Here is a 17732-nt window from a genome sequence, read left to right on the forward strand (position 1 = left end):
GGTCCCGTCTCCAGACATCCCCCCTCTCCCCAACTGAGTCAGGAATAGAAACCCCCGCCTCCGACAGCCCGCGGCCTCCCTCCTTCCCCGGGCAGCGATCGATGCGGCCTCAGCGATCGATGCGGCCGGGACAGACGGAGGAAAACGGGGAAGGAGGAGTCAGCGGGGCCTCCGGGCAGAGACATCAGGCGCGGCCAGCGGCTCCCCAGCCTCGGCACCTTCCAGGACCACGCGGCCGGCGGACGCCCTACAGGGGCCGCGACAGGTAAGGGACCTCCCTGGGGGTGGAGGGGAGGCAAGGTCCGGGGAAGGGGCGGGGGCTGCGAGAATGGGAGGCCAGGTTGCCCTGGGTCCCGGTGCCCGTGTCCCCGCTATGAGACACCCCCCCACCAACCCCGACCCAGGAGGGAGCAACGTGGGGCTGGCAGGGCTTGGGCTGCCCTGTCTGCTCATCATCACAATGGGATTCGAAAACCTCCCTGGCAGGGTTGGTGGAGGGATTAAACCCGCGAAGTGTATCTGGAGCCCAGCGAAATCACCAGCACATAGTAGGTGCTCAAAATAAATGTGTGGAGGGAGTCTTGACTCCAAAAGCCTAGTTTCCAACCTCAGCTGTGCCATGGGCTAGCGGGGTAATTTGAGCAAATCACTTAATCTTTCTTACTGATCCTCAGCTTCTAGGCAGGGAAGGTTTGTTAAATTAATCATCCCATTTCATAGAGCAGGGAGGTGAGTTCCAGAAAAAAAGAGAAAGCGATTTGCCCACAGTCCTGCACCTAATGGTTGATGGAACGAGATTAGAAACTCCATCTTTCGACACCAAGTCCAAGCAGGGGGGGAAGGCGTGGAGCTGCCTCACGTATGTATTTATTGTGCACAAATTATGTGCCAGGGACTGTGCTGCCGATAAACAGTCTACCTCATTTAATCCTCAAAACTTCTTATGGAAAGTATGATGTTCCCCAGTTTACAGACGAGGAAACCGAAGTTCAGAGAGGGGCATGATTCTGCTCAAGGTCAACAGTTAGTAAGTGGCAGACTCAGAATCTGAGCCTACGTCTGATGAGGGAAGTGCAAGGGGTTGACATTTATTGAGCACCCATTGTGTTCCGGGGGCTTTGCACACACACTCACAATAACCCTTCACCAGAAGTGCTGCTATCCCCATTCTGGAGATAAGGGAGCTAAAACCGAGAGCTGGAGGAGACTGGCCAGAGGTCACACAGGTGACAGAGCTAAGGACGAAACCCTGACCGCCTTAAACACCAAGCCCAGGGTAAGTGAAGGGCACCCTGCCCGCTCCCTGCCAGGCACTGGGCCAGCTGCTTGATACACACTCAGTCCCCCATCCACCCAAGGGAAGCAGGCATTACCGAACCCACAGCACAGATGAGATTTCTGAGGCACAGGAGGTGAGTCACTAGCCCTCAATTCCAGCAGAAATTGGAGACAGTAAGCAGCGGAAGGATCTGACATTTCCTGAGCATCCACTAAGGCCGAGCACTTCCATAGCCTACCTTAATCCTCCCGCCTTCCTCGGGAGCAGGTGCTACTGTCCGCATTGTGAACTGTGCATCGTGCCAGAAATTGAGACCTAGAGAAAAGCATCTTCCTCAAGGCTCCAGGTGCATCAAGGGTGGCTCTAAACCCGGGTTTGCCTGACGCCAGGAGACAAACAGCTGCATGACTTACGACACCCCTTCTGGGAGCCAGGCATTCAAGGTCATTTCATCTTTCTAACCACACTTGGAGGGGGATATGTTTAGCTCCACTTGACAGAAGCTCAGAGAGGTGACATGACTTGCTTATGGTCACACAAGAGTGCCAAACTTCAATCAGGCTGACGCTACAGATGCTTTAAATAGGCTAAGCGAATGGCTCTCAACCTTGACCAGGCATCAGAATCACCCTCCAAGCTCGTTGGAACACAGACTGCTGGACCGCATCCCCTGAGTTTCTGATTCAGCAAGTCCAGAGCAGGCTGAGAGTACGCTGCATCTCTGACAAACTCCCAGGCGACGGTGAAGCTGCTCGTCCAGGGAACACACCTTAAGAACTTCTGGTCTAGACGGATTCTCTCAACGACCCTAGATAGTAATGCTCACTATCCCGCTGTGTAGAGGAGGAAACCCAGCTTCAGAGTGCCAGCTTGCGCACGGTCCCATAGGAAGCCTCTGGAATGAAAATCCCAGTCTGGGCAAGGAGACGTCCTGAATGAGCGGCCAGCGGGGGTCAGGACATTCTGCCGTCCTACAGCTTTCATAGTCCTCCAAGGGACATCTCAGCATCCACTTTATGAAAATGAAGGGGTGGGGGGAGTTCTCAGTGATTTGGCCAAGGACCCCAGTGGGGGAGTGGGGAGTGAGGGATATTCAAACCCAAGCTTGACTCTTGAGTCCGGAGGGCACTTGACACTGTGTGCCTATGGCGTACCAGACGCTTCACATAGCGCCTCCAACGCCCCTGGCTGGGGATGGAGCAGGGAGGGGATTTAGACCTGGTCTTCGTGGAAGGGAGGCCGTCCGGGAACGCCCCCTTCAGCGTGCCCATCCCCTGTCCGCAGGCCAGCGCGCGGCAGCCATGGTGAGCGAGTGCCCGGGGCCCGGAGCCCGGGTGCCCTGGCGGCGAAGCGACGAGGCGCTGCGCGTGAACGTGGGCGGCGTGCGGCGGCGGCTGAGCGCCCGCGCCCTGGCGCGGTTCCCGGGCACGCGGCTGGGCCGCCTGCAGGCCGCGGCGTCGGAGGAGCAGGCGCGACGCCTGTGCGACGACTACGATGCGGCGGCGCGCGAGTTCTACTTCGATCGGCACCCGGGCTTCTTCCTGAGCCTGCTGCACTTCTACCGCACCGGCCGCCTGCACGTGCTCGACGAGCAGTGCGTCTTCGCCTTCGGCCAGGAGGCCGACTACTGGGGCCTGGGCGAGAGCGCGCTGGCCACGTGCTGCCGTGCGCGCTACCTGGAGCGGCGCGTGGCACGACCGCGCGTCTGGGACGAGGACAGCGACACGCTGAGCAGCGTGGGCCCGTGCCCCGAAGAGATCTCTGACGTGCAGCGAGAGCTAGCGCACTACCGGGCGGTGCGCTGCGGCCGCCTGCGCCGCCGCCTCTGGCTCACCATGGAGAACCCGGGCTACTCGCTGCCCAGCAAGCTCTTCAGCTGCGTCTCCATCGGCGTGGTGCTCGCCTCCATCGCCGCCATGTGCATTCACAGCCTGCCCGAGTACCAGGCCCGCGAGGCAGCGGCCGCCGTGGCCGCGGTGGCCGCGGGCCGCAGGGCGGAAGGCTTGCGCGACGACCCGGTGCTGCGGCACCTCGAGTACTTCTGCATCGCCTGGTTCAGCTTCGAGGTGTCGTCGCGCCTCCTGCTAGCGCCCAGCACGCGCAACTTCTTCTGCCACCCGCTCAACCTCATCGATATCGTGTCCGTGCTGCCCTTCTATCTCACGCTGCTGGCTGGCGTGGCACTCCAAGACCAGGGCGGAGCGGGTGGCGAGGAGCTGGGCGACCTGGGCAAGGTGGTGCAGGTGTTCCGTCTCATGCGCATCTTCCGCGTGCTCAAGTTGGCGCGCCACTCCACTGGGCTGCGCTCGCTGGGTGCAACGCTCAAGGTAGGGTTAGGGGTTTCGGGGAGGCGGGTGTAACCATGGGGCAGGTTAGCAGGGGAACTTCCAAGCCTGTGGTGTCCAGACACACGGGGCTAGACACCAGGTGTGAATTTCACATCCAGTCCTACCTTCCCAATAGCCCTGTAAGAAGGGTCTTTCTGTTAACCTGTTTCCCAGGAGAGAAACGGAAAACCGAGGCAGAGCTTTGCTTGTCTTTCTTTCCAAAACCAAACCAAAAGACAAAAACAAACAACAATAACAAAAACAAGACAAAGGTTACTTTGGATCTATCTGTCAAACATCACAAAAATACGCCAAGCAGGATGCTCACTGGCTTCTCTGCTGAGCCTTCGTGCTGGCGTTATCAGGGAGCACAGGTACCCATAGGTCACCCTTCATAGGCTAAGTCTAGCAACAGCCCCAGAGCTAACACTTACTGACTGCTAACTCTATGCCAATTTCACATCCGTCATCGATTTCATCCTCAGGACAGCTTCCTCAGGAACATGCTATTATTTATTCCCTTCCCGTAGATGAAGAAGCTGAGGTTGGAGGGTTGCCTTTTTAAAGCCTGGTTGCAATTTGTGGAGCACCCGCCCCGTGTCAGGATCTGCACTGGGGGTGAATCACTGCCCTGGCAAGCTTACCCTCAAGGGGGTGAAATTAGCCTGGTTTTGGGAGGGAGGCAACGTGAACAGCTTGGAAGAAGACCTGGAGAGGGAAAAGGATGATGCTGGGAGGGGGACATGGAGGGAAGGGTGTGCCCACTGAGGAGGTTGGAGAGATGAGTGGGGCACAGGGCACTGAAGGGTCGTCAACTCTTGGCCCGCAATTTTGGTCTTTTCCCCGTGGGAATAGGGGATCCTGTGAGAGGTTTAAACAGGGTCAAGTATTTTTGTGACTCCTTTGCAGATGTGGAAACTGAGGCTCCAAGAGGTGGCAGGACTTGTCAGAGGTTCCTCAGCAAATAAGTGGTGCAGCCCAGAGAAGCATCCACCTGGTCCTGACCCTAGCACCGCTTTCTCCCAAAGCTCCATGCAACGCTGTTAAGAATCCCTGAAAGGTGCTGGAAGACCCCTTCCACCCGTGGCTTAGGAAAGCCGTTTGCATGCTCTCACGGCAGGACAGCCAGGATGCTGGGTGCAGGCAGGGCGACCTGGGCAGACTGCTAGGGCAGGTAGAGGGAATTCCATTAGCCAGACCCCTGAACTGAGCATTTCTCCAGGGACAGTCCGCCCCAGAACTCTGCCTTGCCTCCACCATGCAGGAAGCCAGGGCCTGATGCTGCTAGCTTTTTCTGCAGGGAAGGAGAAGAGTGCTGATCAAAGCTGCAGCGTCCAAGGCACGGGTGTAAGACTTTGGATGAGAGCCTTGCTACTCAAAGCCAGGCCCCTGGCCAGCAGCAGCTTCCTGATTACCTGGGAGTTTGCAAAACCTGTGGCCCTACCCCAGACCTACTCAGTTAGTTCCCCCTACATGATTTCTCTGCACCTTATAGTTTGGGAGGCCCTGTTCCAGACTAGGGGTTCTCAGCCTCAGCACTGACATTTGGGGCCAGATAATTCTTTGTTGGGTTGCGGGTGCTGTCCTGTGCATTGTAGGGTGATTAGCTGCGTCTCTGGCCTCTACCCACTAGATGCCAGTAGCACACCTCTCGCAGCTGTGACGACCAAGAATGTCTCTAGACGTTGCCACGTGTCCCTTGAGGGACAGAACTGCCCTATTCGAGCATCAGTGCCGTAAGGCGTTGGGGGCAGAACAAGTATACACACCCACAGGCTAGTGCATCCAGTGGGTGGTCCAGGGAACTTATATATCCTCTTAGCTTCCTCGAGAGGCAGAAAATACTTTTGTACTTAACAGAAATGGGAGAGACCAGTCAAAAGGACATGAAACCAACTCTACATTGTGGCATATAAACTGCGGTTCTCTCTTGGTTCTGCAACAGTGTAAAAATCACCAGCTTTCCATCAACTGGCTGGCCCCACCAGTGGCCCCTGCATTAGAAGAAACAGCCATGGTTTAGCAGGCAGGCACTTTGGACAACAGAAATCAGGCCTGTGTTCAGTCTCAGGGCGATTTGCTGGCTACTGTAGTTGAACGACCTTAGTGTGCAGGCAGGGCACCTGGGTGTTGGCACCAGCTCCACTTTGTGACTTTGGACCTGCCCCTTCTACTCTCTGGGTCTCAGTTTCCCCATGTGCCCAATACTGGGTCTGTAAGTTCACCAACTCTGACTTCCCGCATTCTCTTCCAGCACAGCTACCGTGAGGTGGGCATCTTGCTGCTGTACCTGGCCGTGGGTGTGTCTGTGTTCTCCTGCGTGGCCTACACAGCCGAGAAGGAGGAGGATGTGGGCTTTGACACCATCCCGGCCTGCTGGTGGTGGGGCACGGTGAGCATGACCACCGTGGGCTATGGGGATGTGGTGCCGGTGACAGTGGCCGGCAAGCTGGCAGCGTCGGGCTGCATCCTCGGGGGCATCCTGGTGGTGGCGCTCCCCATCACCATCATCTTCAACAAGTTCTCCCACTTCTACCGACGCCAGAAGGCCCTGGAGGCTGCCGTGCGCAACAGTGACCACTGGGAGTTTGAGGACTTGCTGAGCAGCGTTGACGGAGTGTCGGAGGCGTCTCTGGAGACCTCCCGAGAGACCTCCCAGGAGGGAAGATCTGAAGACCTGGAGGCTCAGGCCACTAGTGGGCCTCCAAACTCTCAGGTTTATTAAAACCAGGGCTCCATGCCCCTCTTCCCACACCCCTGCAGTGAGCTGAAACAGAGCAGAGATTCCTCCCCTGCTTAAGTTCTTCCTGGTGGCATGGCCTCTCAGTATCACTCACTCTGGCTTCAGAAATGACACCTGGAGGCCGGGTCCTTTCCTCCAAAGGCGCAGAGCAGCACAGTGTTACCCTAGATTCTGTGAGCCTGGGGAGCACCCCAGAGACCTTTCTAGACGAACCTCCAAGCCACCCACAATGCAGGCATGAGCCAAAGAGGGAAAGTCAAAAGGACGCTAACAATTCCTGAGCGCCTTCTGTCTGTTGCCATGTCACATTGGCCCTCTGTTGGAGGATGGGAATCGTCCCCATTTCACAGATGAGGAAACAGGCTCAGAGAGGCACAATGACTTGCCCAGATGTCGCACAACTAGAAGTGGTGGAGCCAGGGTTGGAATCCCAGCTCGTGGGTCTCTGCCAAGGCAATGTTCCTTCCACTGGTCTTTCTTCTGCCCTCACAAAATTTGCATGTGGTTGTAGGGGGTTCATGGAACCCCCAGAGTTGGTTCATAGAGTTAGAACCTTCTGTTAGAGCTAGGGAAAGGACCAGGCAGGGGATTCAGATGTAGGCTCCTGGACCTCAGCTGTGGTTCTTTTCCAGGAGCTTCCAACAGGAGTCAGCTTTCAAAGATGAGGTCTTAAAGGAAGGACTAGGTAGGAGGCTGCCCCCTTAGTGGATGGGCAAGACTTGTTAAACAATAGTCCTGAAGCTTCCTCCAAGGGCTGGCTTAAGATACAGAAAATCTGAAGGGGCCCTGGCCTGAGGCCTGAGGTCTAGACCAGCTATGCTAGGACCTACTCCATTTCCACAGTTCAGCCCATCTATTAGATGGTCACAATCTGTGCCCCAGAGGGAGATGAAAGCCAAATGGAGCACTGATTTAAAGCCAGCTCAGCTCTGAAGTGTTGGTGGCAAGGAGCTGCCATGCATCGACACCTGTCGCCCCTTCCCTAGATCCCCCCAGGCTGATCTTGGCATTTGCCTTCTGCCCATGACGCAGACTTCCAGCCCTCCCTTGGGTCACCATCCGGGCAAACGCTTGAGCCTCCTGTCCCTTGTGGCCAGGTCCAGCCCTCTCATCCTTGCTGGGGCCACATGTTTTATACTCGCCTGCTGAATCCTCTCTCTATTTGCTGAGAAAGTCCTGCAGCCCTTTCCACATACTGTGGCTGGGACAGCCATCGCTATCGTGTCATTGCCGGACTGTAGCTCTGTCCCACCACACTGAGCTCCAAGATGGAAGACACTGTCTGGTTGAACCTGGCTTTGCGTGGAGCAGGTATTTAGTAAACGTTGAATAGATCAACCAATTTGTACAGCCTACTACATGTGGAGCACTGAGGAGAAAGAGGAAATAGAGAGACCTTGTCCTTAAGAGGACAGAGACAAGACCGCAAAGGAGATCCTTTCAGTTTGCCTCTCTCCTCCTCCTTGCTCTTTGAGGATTTAAAAATGACTTCCTGGGACTTCCCTGGCAGTCCAGTAGTTAAGACTTTGCCTTGCAATGCAGGGGGTGCGGGTTTGATCGGGGAGCTAGGATCCCACATGCCTCGTGGCCAAAAAACCAAAACAGAAAACAGAAGCAACATTGTAACAAATTCAATAAAGAGTTTAAAAATGGTCCCCATCAAAAAAATCTTTAAAAAAATAAAATAAAAAAATAAAAATGACTTCCTTGTAAATTCTTTACTCAATCATTCAACAAATATCTTTGAGAAGAGGCATAAGCTGGGGCTTCACGTGTGGCCTGCAGACGTGTTTTGTTTGGCTGAACAGTATTTTTAGTGTATTTTTTAAAATTCAAATGCCTTTGGGTGAAGCGCAGGCTCTCCAGTTCCCCACAGCGTCCCCCTCCCACCCACCTCCTCATACACACAGACCCCACGGTGTGAGCCCCGCCACTTCTCAGATTTACTTTACCCACCTGGCCTCCTATTTATCAGCTGCTTACTAGGTTTCAGAGATACAGTGGGGAACAAAATATATATATTCCTATACTCATGAAGCGTCAGACTAGTGGGGGAGATGGATTTTAATTCAATAACCCCATAAGTATGTAATAGCTTTATGAAGTAAAGGAAACTATAAGCGCGTAATGGAGCAGGGACCGTTAACCGAGGTCAGAGAAGACTTTCCTGAGCAAGTGACTATCTCATCCTAGGGATAAATACCTAATTAGGCAATGAGGGTGCCTGGAAGCGTTTCAAGCAGAGGGAACAGCATGTGCAGAGGCCCTGTGGCATACACAGGGCCTGGTACATAGGAGGCCCCTACATGTGGGTGGATTCTGAGTCTCCAGATGGGAGCAGAGACTGGAGCTAAGCCAAGGGGTCGCCTATGAATTCACCACACACACACCCCAGCCCTCCTGCACACTCACCTCCTAACTTCTAGGCCCAGCTCTGCTCGGGTCGGAGCACAGAGACCAGAAGGGCTGCATGCACCACCCTTGTGGTCTTGCTGGACATACACCAAGGAGCCAGATAGCTTCCAGACTTTGAGTCCCTAGAGCTGGCGTGAGGAAAGCTCAGGGAAAAATCATCTGACCTGCATCCATCATGAGGCTGTGTGTGGCCCTGGTAGAAAGGCAACGACGCACTCCCACTCCCGTGTATCAGTGAAAACCATTCTGCAAATAGAGAGACTGGGCCCAGGGGCCTGTTTCTGCCTGTGTGAAGCTGGCTGCCTGGCGTGCTTTCTGGGTGACTGGGGATGGTGGGTGATACGTGGAGTGACTCAGAATCCACATTCTCGGGTTCCAGTCTTGGATTAGGCACGGGTTGTAAGTGATAGGAATCCAGCAGGTCACTAAGTTAATCAAAAAGGGTAATTCATTAGAATAAATAAGTGAAATGATGAACAACGGTTACAGTTAGAGTTCTTTGTTTGCAAGCAACAGAAACTGACTTCCTTAAGAAAAAAAATTAATTCATTGGAAGGTGTATCATTTCCTGTGGCTGCTGTAACCGGTTGCCACAAACGATGAAACAAACTTGAAACAAGAGAAATTTATTTCTCTCACAGTTCTGGGGGCCAGATTCCAAAATCAAAGTGTGAGCAGGGCCACATTCCCTCCAGAAGCTCCAGGGTAGAGTCCTCTCCTTGCCTCTTCTAGCTTCTGTCAGCTGCTAGCATTTCCTGGCACGTGGCTTCCTCCCTCCAGTCTCTGCCTTTGTCATCACGTTGCCTTCTCCTCTGTGTGTGTCACATCTCCCAGGGCCTCTTTCTTTCTTTTTTTTTTTTTGCGGTACGCGGGCCTCTCACTGTCGTGGCCTCTCCCGTTGCGGAGCACAGGCTCCGGACGCGCAGGCACAGCGGCCATGGCTCACGGGCCCAGCCGCTCCGCGGCATGTGGGATCTTCCCAGACCGGGGCACAAACCCGTGTCCCCTGCATCGGCAGGCGGACTCTCAACCACTGCGCCACCAGGGAAGCCCTGGAGTAAATTTTTAAGACTAAGAGAACCCAGGCTCAGGCTAGGGAATTGTTTCTGGATAAGGATGGGCAGGACCCAGCCGATCCCCTCTGAATGCTGGGCAGTGCATGGCCTGGCTTCATCAATGACAGACAGAGATGAAGGATGCCAAGGTGATCCTATGTCCAGACTCTCACACCAGACCCTTTGTATAGGCTGGTCCCTCTGCCCAGGATGCCTCATCTCCCTCACTTCTCACCCCTTCTCCACCTGCCGTCTCTTCCTCACTTTTAAAGTTCAGGATGTATTACCTCCTCCAGAAAAGCTTCCTTGGACATCCTAGCAGAACCGATTGTTGCTCCCTCCTGTGTCCACAGGTTGTGTACTTTCTTCTACCATAGTGTTTCCAATGTTATATGCTTGTGGGCTGAACCGACTCCCCAGGTGGCCTGCAAGAGCTGTGCCTAGTTCATCTTTAACTCCCTGACAACCAGCTCAGTGCCTGGCACACAGTAGGTGTCCAACAAAAGTTTACTTCCTACGCCACCTACCTCTCCCCTGGCTTTGGATTCCAGAATAAACACACCACAGAGTCGATGTCACAAAGTTTCACAATACCACCATCCAGGCTATAGATGGAGGCTCTCATTTCTAAAAAGAGGATAGACTCTGGTCCAAATGACAGTTTATTTAAAACAAAGGTGACAAGGTGGAGGAAGGAGGAAGGAGGGAGAACAACAATTCTAACATAAAAGCACATAGGAAGCATCTCAATTTTTTTAAAAAAAGGCAGTGGAGGAAGCTATGTCTCATACATATACAAACTGCTGACCTCGATTGGTTATTTACATCCAAACTTTATAAAATAGCATTTCAAGTCGGCTCTGAAGCCAGTGTTATTAGTTTTTGTTACAAAAAGTTAAAGCTACAAACTTCACATTTTTAAGTTGTACGTCTGCAACAGCATTTAAGCTTTTTTTTTTTCCAAGTTGGTCTGAGTGCAAGCTGGTAGAAGAGATTTTCTTTTTCCAAACACAAAAAAGAACATGGATTCCAAATACAATGACTGTAATCCTGGTGAAAATACAGACATAGTGCTTAAGAAAGGATGGGGTGAGAGGATGTGGACTGGGCAGGAACAATTTTCCGGTAAAAAAGGAGCTGCAATCTTTAGAGGCAACGTGGTATGCTAGAAAGGGCACTGGAATGAGGATCAGAAGACCTGGATTTGAATTCTGGCTCTGCCGTATTCTAGCTACCTGACCTTGAGCAACAGACTCTACCTCTCTTAAGCCTCGGTTTCCTTATCTGTCAAACGAGGACAGTAATACGTGTATCACGCAGAGCCATTAAGTTTTCATAGATAAAGGGTTATTCAGATCATCTTCTTCTTCTTGAGTGAGGTATGGTACGTACTTTGTATCTTTCAAGGAATTTGTCCATTTTATTTAAGTTGTTGAATTTATTAGCATAAAGTTATTCATAAAGTTGTTATTAGCCTTTTAATATCTGTAGGATCTGTAATGATGTCACCTCTCTCATTCCTGATATTGGTAAGCACAACTGAATTTTAAATGGTATAAATAATACATCTCTGGCAGCAGGTGCTAAATAAATGTTTCCTGGATCAGAACCTACAGTCTGGAGGAGTCAAGGCTATAGTTCTTAAGTTGCTTTGGAGTATTGGGTCTGTCTGTGTGTCCGTCTATCTATCTATTTAACCATGTATCCGTCAAGCCAAACACTCGTCCACCAATCCATCCGTCCATCCAATTGGTGGTTGGGAGAAGGGACAAGGAAAAAGAAAAATGGAAATTTGCTTCAAAATTACTGGTGAGGAAGCAATAAAGATATTCCTGGAGAATCTGAGATTTTTAAAAGACACAGTTCGGTCTGGGTCATTGTTTCCTAGGAGAGAACAAGTGAGAGGCCCAGAGTCCCCTGGAAGCTTGAGTCGCAAATGCTCAAGCAATGACTGACACTCAGGGCTCAATGGAAGCCAGCTGACCTATCCTGAATTTAGTATTCAAGGAAAAAAATGACTAGGATTTGCTTCTCTGCCTTCCTGTCACAAGAAAACAAACACACCTTGTCAGGAAATCCATCTCATCCAAACTAAACTGACTTTTGGCCAAAGGGCTCTGCCTAGCTGGACTGGAAAGCAATGTACTTTGTTGGACCAGCATTCTGGATGCACACATGCTTGAAACAAAATAAACCTCAGATAGAGATTCATCTCCCAAGAATATTTATGGGGGAAAACTGAACCTTCTTTTACTTGGCTCTAGCTTAGGAAGGGAGAATAATGGGCATTCCCCTCTTGTCTGGCCAAGTGCAAAATCCTTTAAAAAAAAAGAGAGAGAAAGAGAGAGAGACTGAGGCAGGACTGTTCATTAGCACAGCAGATGGTGTAGGAAAATTCATGCTCCATACTTTGGGTTTTAAAACTCACTTGGCTGTCAGGCTTGACTACTAATTCAGTGGTTTCCCAACCTAAGAATGCCAGCTAGAGTTTTTTAGTCTGTGCAAGAAAAGCGGTCATTTCATTTTTGCAAAGACTTGTTGGATAAACAGGGAACTATATTCAATATCCTGTGATAAACCATAATGGAAGAGAATGTGAAAAAAATGTATATATATGTATAACTGAATCACTTTGCTGTACGGCAGAAATGAACACATCGTAAATCAACTATACTTGAATAAAATTAAAAAAAAAAAAAAGAAGACGACTTGTGACTTTCCTTTTCCCTGTAAATACTGGTCCCACATGGTGATGCTATGAACCCTGATTCTACCACTTACCACCTGCACCACTTTGGGAAAGAACTTTTTTCTCTCTGAACCTGCTTCTTCATCTATGAAATGGAGATAAAGCACTTAATTCACAGAGTTATTGGGAAGTTTGGAGCTGCCACAAAGAGCCTACTACCTAGCGCAGTGCCTGGCGTATAATAAGTGGTCATGGTCGCTAGCTGCCGTTTATTATTGTAGCGGGATCCTCGAATTGTCCTCTGTTGTCTGTACCTGCCACAAGGCTGCTTAGCTGGCCAAGCCCTGCAGACCGACAACAACCTCTTGCATTTTAAAAAAACTTGCTGTAATTGTAAAGAACAGAATCCAGCCACAGAAGAGGAACATTCCCTGACTCTCCACTGATCCCCAGGTTTGGGTAGCAAAAGCAATAATGGAATCAAATTACAGTATCCTTAGGTGCGACCTAGTCACAGCTCCCCTATCTGAGGGGAAGAGGTACTAGAAAACAAAAGGACAGTTGTCTTTCCCAACTGTCTGCTCTTGGCTGTGTGACTAAGTGACATGTGGCCTTGAACCAAGGCTCCAGACGGATGGCTCAGTGCTGTCTGTTGCAAAGCCCTCTGATCTGCCTTAGGCCCTACATCTGCCCGCGTGATGCCTGTCTGCTGTCCGGCAGATGCTGTGGAGCTCATGGAATGGCTGAAACTGAACGATCTGGCTCCCCTTGGGAATCTCTTCACAGCTAGTCCCCTACTGAAGAGACAAAGCAAGAGCAAGTTTCCATTAGCAGGATTCCCTGAAACAATTTCACCAAAACTGACACAAGTGTCTTCCCTCCAAGAAGGGGCTGCTTGGTTCAGTGAAGCAGGAGTGAGGAGCCCCAAAGTCCAATTCCAGCTCTTACTTTAATTTGCTTTGTGATTTGGGCCATGTCACTTCTCCTCTCTAAGCCTCTGTTAGACCAGATGATGTCTATGGTCCCTTCCAGCTCTGGCATTTTACGGGTCTGGGTTGAGTCTCCTGGAGAACAAATCTTAGTCTGATATTCATTTACCCTTTCCAGACCCCGTAGCAGTAAAATGGAAAAGAAAACAGTCACATGTTGGAATGTGGGTCTCAAAAGCAATGCCCTCTACCCCTGTCTGTAAGGAACGTGGAGCAAAATGCCACGTGTGTCATCTCCACATGGATGATGAGAACTTCAAAAACCTTTTCCCTTTTGCAGACTGAACACAGCTCCACTTTGCTAGGAGTTCCTGGCAGGCCTGTCCCCTTGCTGGATCACGTCTCCTCTTAAGGCACTGGGCAGTGTCTTTGCTGTGACTCTAGGCAGTTGGGAGAGTGGAGATGGATGAAAGGCGTTGAAACTGCAAAGGCCAGTCTTGTAAGGAGCGTGCCAGGCTTCTCCCGGGACTCAGAAAGTAAACATCAGCGCTCAAGACTTTCCCTTGGGCATCACTGATAGCTCCAGAAGCAGGATGGCCTGCACAAGGCTGAAAGCGTGGTAAAGGAACAGGCCCTAACCTAATCTGTCAGTGCAGCCCTGCAAAAGGGTGGGGTTGGCTCCAGGGGGTGGAGTGCCCCCAGCAGTCTCCTGGTGTCCTCTGCCCTCATGTCCCATAGTACCATAATCTTACAGAAAAGAGGCAACTGTTTAAAACTGTACCTATACAGAGATGCCACCACGCCATGTGGGGAATCTAGTTATAATTTATATATATATGCATATTTATATATATTTTTTAAAGTCTTCCAGAAAGAACCACTGAAAGCTACTGGGAGAAGAAAAACAAAAGACAATGGGACACTTTCCCAGCTCTCACTCAACTAGGAGTCTCTGTTTCTGGGGTTGAAAACTCTGAGTTTCAAAGCGCCCACATGAATCCTCTGAAATGATATAACTGCCCAGTTTAAATGCACACATCAGGGCGGCGCGCTGACCGGCACGGCAGCCCTGGCCACTGGCGCACGTTCCTGAGTTCACAGAGGGGCTGGAGAGATGATGGAGGCAGCTGGAGGGGCGAGCGAGCCAGAGCTCGCCGTCGGCCTGGGGCCCTGCCGGCCTGGCCTCCCTCAGAAGTTTTGCTGCCGCCGCTTCTTGGCCTCAATGGCATCCAGGATGGGCTGCCGCTTCGACTGGTACTTCTGCCGGATCTCTTCAATCTCCTGCTCCATCATGGGGTCCAGGGCCAAGAGCCTCTTCTGAAGGTCCTCTACTGTCCAACTCTTCAGCTACAAGGGAGGTAGAAAGTATAGTCATGACAAGATCCAGGTCAGTGGCTTTTTGAGACAACTTATCCCAGGAAGAGTTCTTTTTTTTTGGCCGTGCCATGCGGCTTGTGGGATCTTACTTCCCTGATCAGGGATTGAACTCGCACCCTCAGCGGTGAAAAGTGCAGAGTCCTGACCGTTAGACCGCCGAGGAATTCCCCTGGGAAGAGCTCTAAGTGTTAATCTCTTTGATTTACTGTTCCTTGACCAGGAACTTAATGAATGAGACTTTCATCTCCCCTCTCTTGTAAATTAATTACATTGGATTCATTGTTAGGGCACTAAAGTAAGAGTAACTTGGTATATGCAGCATAACGATTGCCTCCTGGCTCTCGTCCTACCCGTGACGTGGGCATCTGCACGGTGGCCATGTCTCCTTCGGGACCCTACACCAGGGAGGACAGATGCTCGCGGAGGATCAGATGCTCTCCCCCGGCCCCCGTCTCCCCACACCCCCGAGTCTCGGCACTGTCATCCTTGTCACCGCTAGCACTTACTGGGAGCACCACTCTAAGTGAGCACTTTACACGGATGATCTACCTAAGTGTCTTGGGAATACAGACACAAGCCCTTTGTGGGGGTGGTGGGACGGGGGGCTAGCTGGAGAAGCCCTGAAACTTCTGAGATGAAGTTTCCGTCCTGCAGAAAGGAAAAAGAGGCCCTGATATCTAAGTTAATACTAAAGGCAAGCACCTACACAACGCTCTCCATGCGCCAGACACCAAGTGCTTGACATACATTACACGTCAATTAATTTAATCCTCATGACAATCCTGTGATTTCAGTATATTATTATCCCTATGTCACAGAAGAACAAGCCAAGGAAGAGGGTGGCTCAGTGATTTGCCCAGTGTCTCACGGCCGAGACGTGGCAGAGTCAAGATTCAAACCCAGAGGCCCTGCTCTTAACCAGCGTTGGGGGCAGGCAGACTCACAAAAGCACGGGTTTGAGAACCAACTCAGCCTGTGTTGGAAACGTGGCTCTGCCTCTGCAGATGCTGTGAGACTCACGCCAGGGACCGACTGTTCCAGGGCTTCCTCCTCTACAGAAGTAGGACCACAGGGCCTCATCGTGTTTATTATAAGAATCAAATAAGACCGTGGCTGTCAGGTGGTCGGCACAGTGCCTGGTGCCCTGTGTGCTTAAAGATGGCAGTGAGTGTGACAACACACAATCTTGGCTACAGCCCAGGGGGGCCCATCTTCCACCTGTGTCTGTAGCTGTCGGGCAAGTGGCCTTGTGGCCATTGCCGTATGTGTGGAGTGTTCACTGCATCTGAGCGAGGCCAGGCCAGGCTGGCAGGGGCGGGAATGAATGCCGACATTCTCCACAGCAGGTGGTGAGAAATTCTGTGAGCTCACAGCCAGTGTAACAGGCACAGGGTTTCAGGAGCTCAGAAGGCTCACTCAAGTATCACAGGAGATTTATAGAATCACTGGCTCCCTCAGCCCCTTCCTGAAGCCTCACCAGGGAAAGGGTATCGAAAGGTGGGTGAAGGAGCCTCTTTCTGTCCCCCTCTTCCCTTTAGAGGGAAGCACTGCAGTGGCCTCCCTAGAAATGGCTTAGTGACCTGTCACCACAGGAATGTCCCTTGGTCCGCTTCAGGGAGGTGGTCTCAGAAGTGAGAAAAGCCTCACAGTTCAAGACGGAAGGTTCTTTGTAATGTGAGAATGGAAAGACTTGAGAGGGTGTGGAAGTGCTGGAAAGTCGGGCTGAAAATATCCATCTTGCCTTCCAGCCTGTGTGGTTTGACACCATCCTGGAGGCTGGTGTCCTTGGTGCAGGGACACCCCGGAGGGTGATGCCTGCCTCGTCTTTAGCTTTTTCGATTCCTTCTCCAAATAGAGGACACCCTAAACCTAATACTGAATGCAACTGGTGGTTAAGGACGGATCCTAACTGCACTGGCTGTGTAACCTTGGACAAATAACTTGCCCGTTTTGAGCCTCACTTTTCTCCTCTGGAAAACAGACAATCTCAGTTCCTCCACCCTTGGGGTGAAAAGAGAATTGGACGAGTTCATAATAGGTGTGGCGCTCTTAGTGTAGGACTTCATGTCGTATGTATTTGGTGGACAGTAAACATGCCATAAATGATAGCTATCCCTGTTGTTATTAATAACCGTTATTGTAGGGTTTCCCTGGTGGCGCAGTGGTTGAGAGTCCGCCTGCCGATGCAGGGGACGCGGGTTCGTGCCCCGGTCCAGGAGGATCCCACATGCCGCGGAGCGGCTGGGCCCGTGAGCCATGGCCGCTGAGCCTGCACGTCCGGAGCCTGTGCTCCGCAACGGGAGAGGCCACAACAGTGAGAGGCCCGCGTACCACACAAAAAAAAAAAAGGAGTGGAAAAGAGAACATTCTACTCTATTTTGGGTTAACAATGCCTAAGGGCTGGCACTTTCCCACAATGCCCGTTAACGTCTGTATAGTTTAACAAAATAGTTTTCATCCAACCATTCATCAAATATTCACTGAATACCTACTCTAGGCCAGGCACTGTGTACTGAAGGCACATAGGATCCTTCAGTGGGAAGAGAAACGAAAAGCTCCCCAAATCCTTGCCCTTACGAAGCTTACATCTTAGTGAGGTGAGACAGACATATGACAATTAACACGGTAAATTAGTAAATGACTCTTAGATTAGAAGGTGTTACAGAAAAGAAAAGAAAGAAAATACAGTGAAGGAAGGCGAGCTGGGAGTTGGGACGGGAGGTTCGCTTCTGACCCGTCCATTTGGATAAAGACTTAACTGCAAGATGAAGAAACGGAAGTCGGTGGAACTGCACTAGCTTGCCAACTTGTCCTGCCACTTCAGGCAAGCACCACCTCCTCCCTAGGCCTCAGTTTCCCCACTTGTAAGAGAGGGCTGCCTAGATGATCTCAAAGGTCTCCTGAAACTCAGTGGTTCT

The 17732-nt window shown here is 51.5% G+C and overlaps 2 protein-coding genes across 2 annotated transcripts in view; one reads left to right on the top strand and one right to left on the bottom strand.

The window, feature by feature from the left end:
* Positions 1-228: 228 nt before the first annotated feature.
* Positions 229-7996, top strand: KCNS1 (potassium voltage-gated channel modifier subfamily S member 1). The gene is made up of 3 exons (XM_060032916.2): positions 229-265; positions 2564-3606; positions 5861-7996. Exons 2-3 carry the CDS (start codon positions 2581-2583, stop codon positions 6329-6331), a joined length of 1497 nt encoding a protein of 498 aa, XP_059888899.2. The 5' UTR covers positions 229-265; positions 2564-2580; the 3' UTR covers positions 6332-7996.
* A 2473-nt stretch (positions 7997-10469) lies between these two features.
* The window catches only part of STK4 (serine/threonine kinase 4), a 90364-nt gene continuing 83101 nt past the window's right edge, over positions 10470-17732 (bottom strand). The window contains exon 11 of the mRNA XM_060030729.1: positions 10470-14784. Within this exon, the coding sequence (XP_059886712.1) occupies positions 14626-14784 (159 nt within the window). The 3' untranslated portion in view covers positions 10470-14625. The remainder of the gene's footprint in view (positions 14785-17732) is intronic.

Source organism: Delphinus delphis, chromosome 15 (genome assembly GCF_949987515.2).
Source record: "Delphinus delphis chromosome 15, mDelDel1.2, whole genome shotgun sequence".
In the NCBI taxonomy this organism is placed as follows: Eukaryota; Metazoa; Chordata; class Mammalia; order Artiodactyla; family Delphinidae; genus Delphinus; species Delphinus delphis.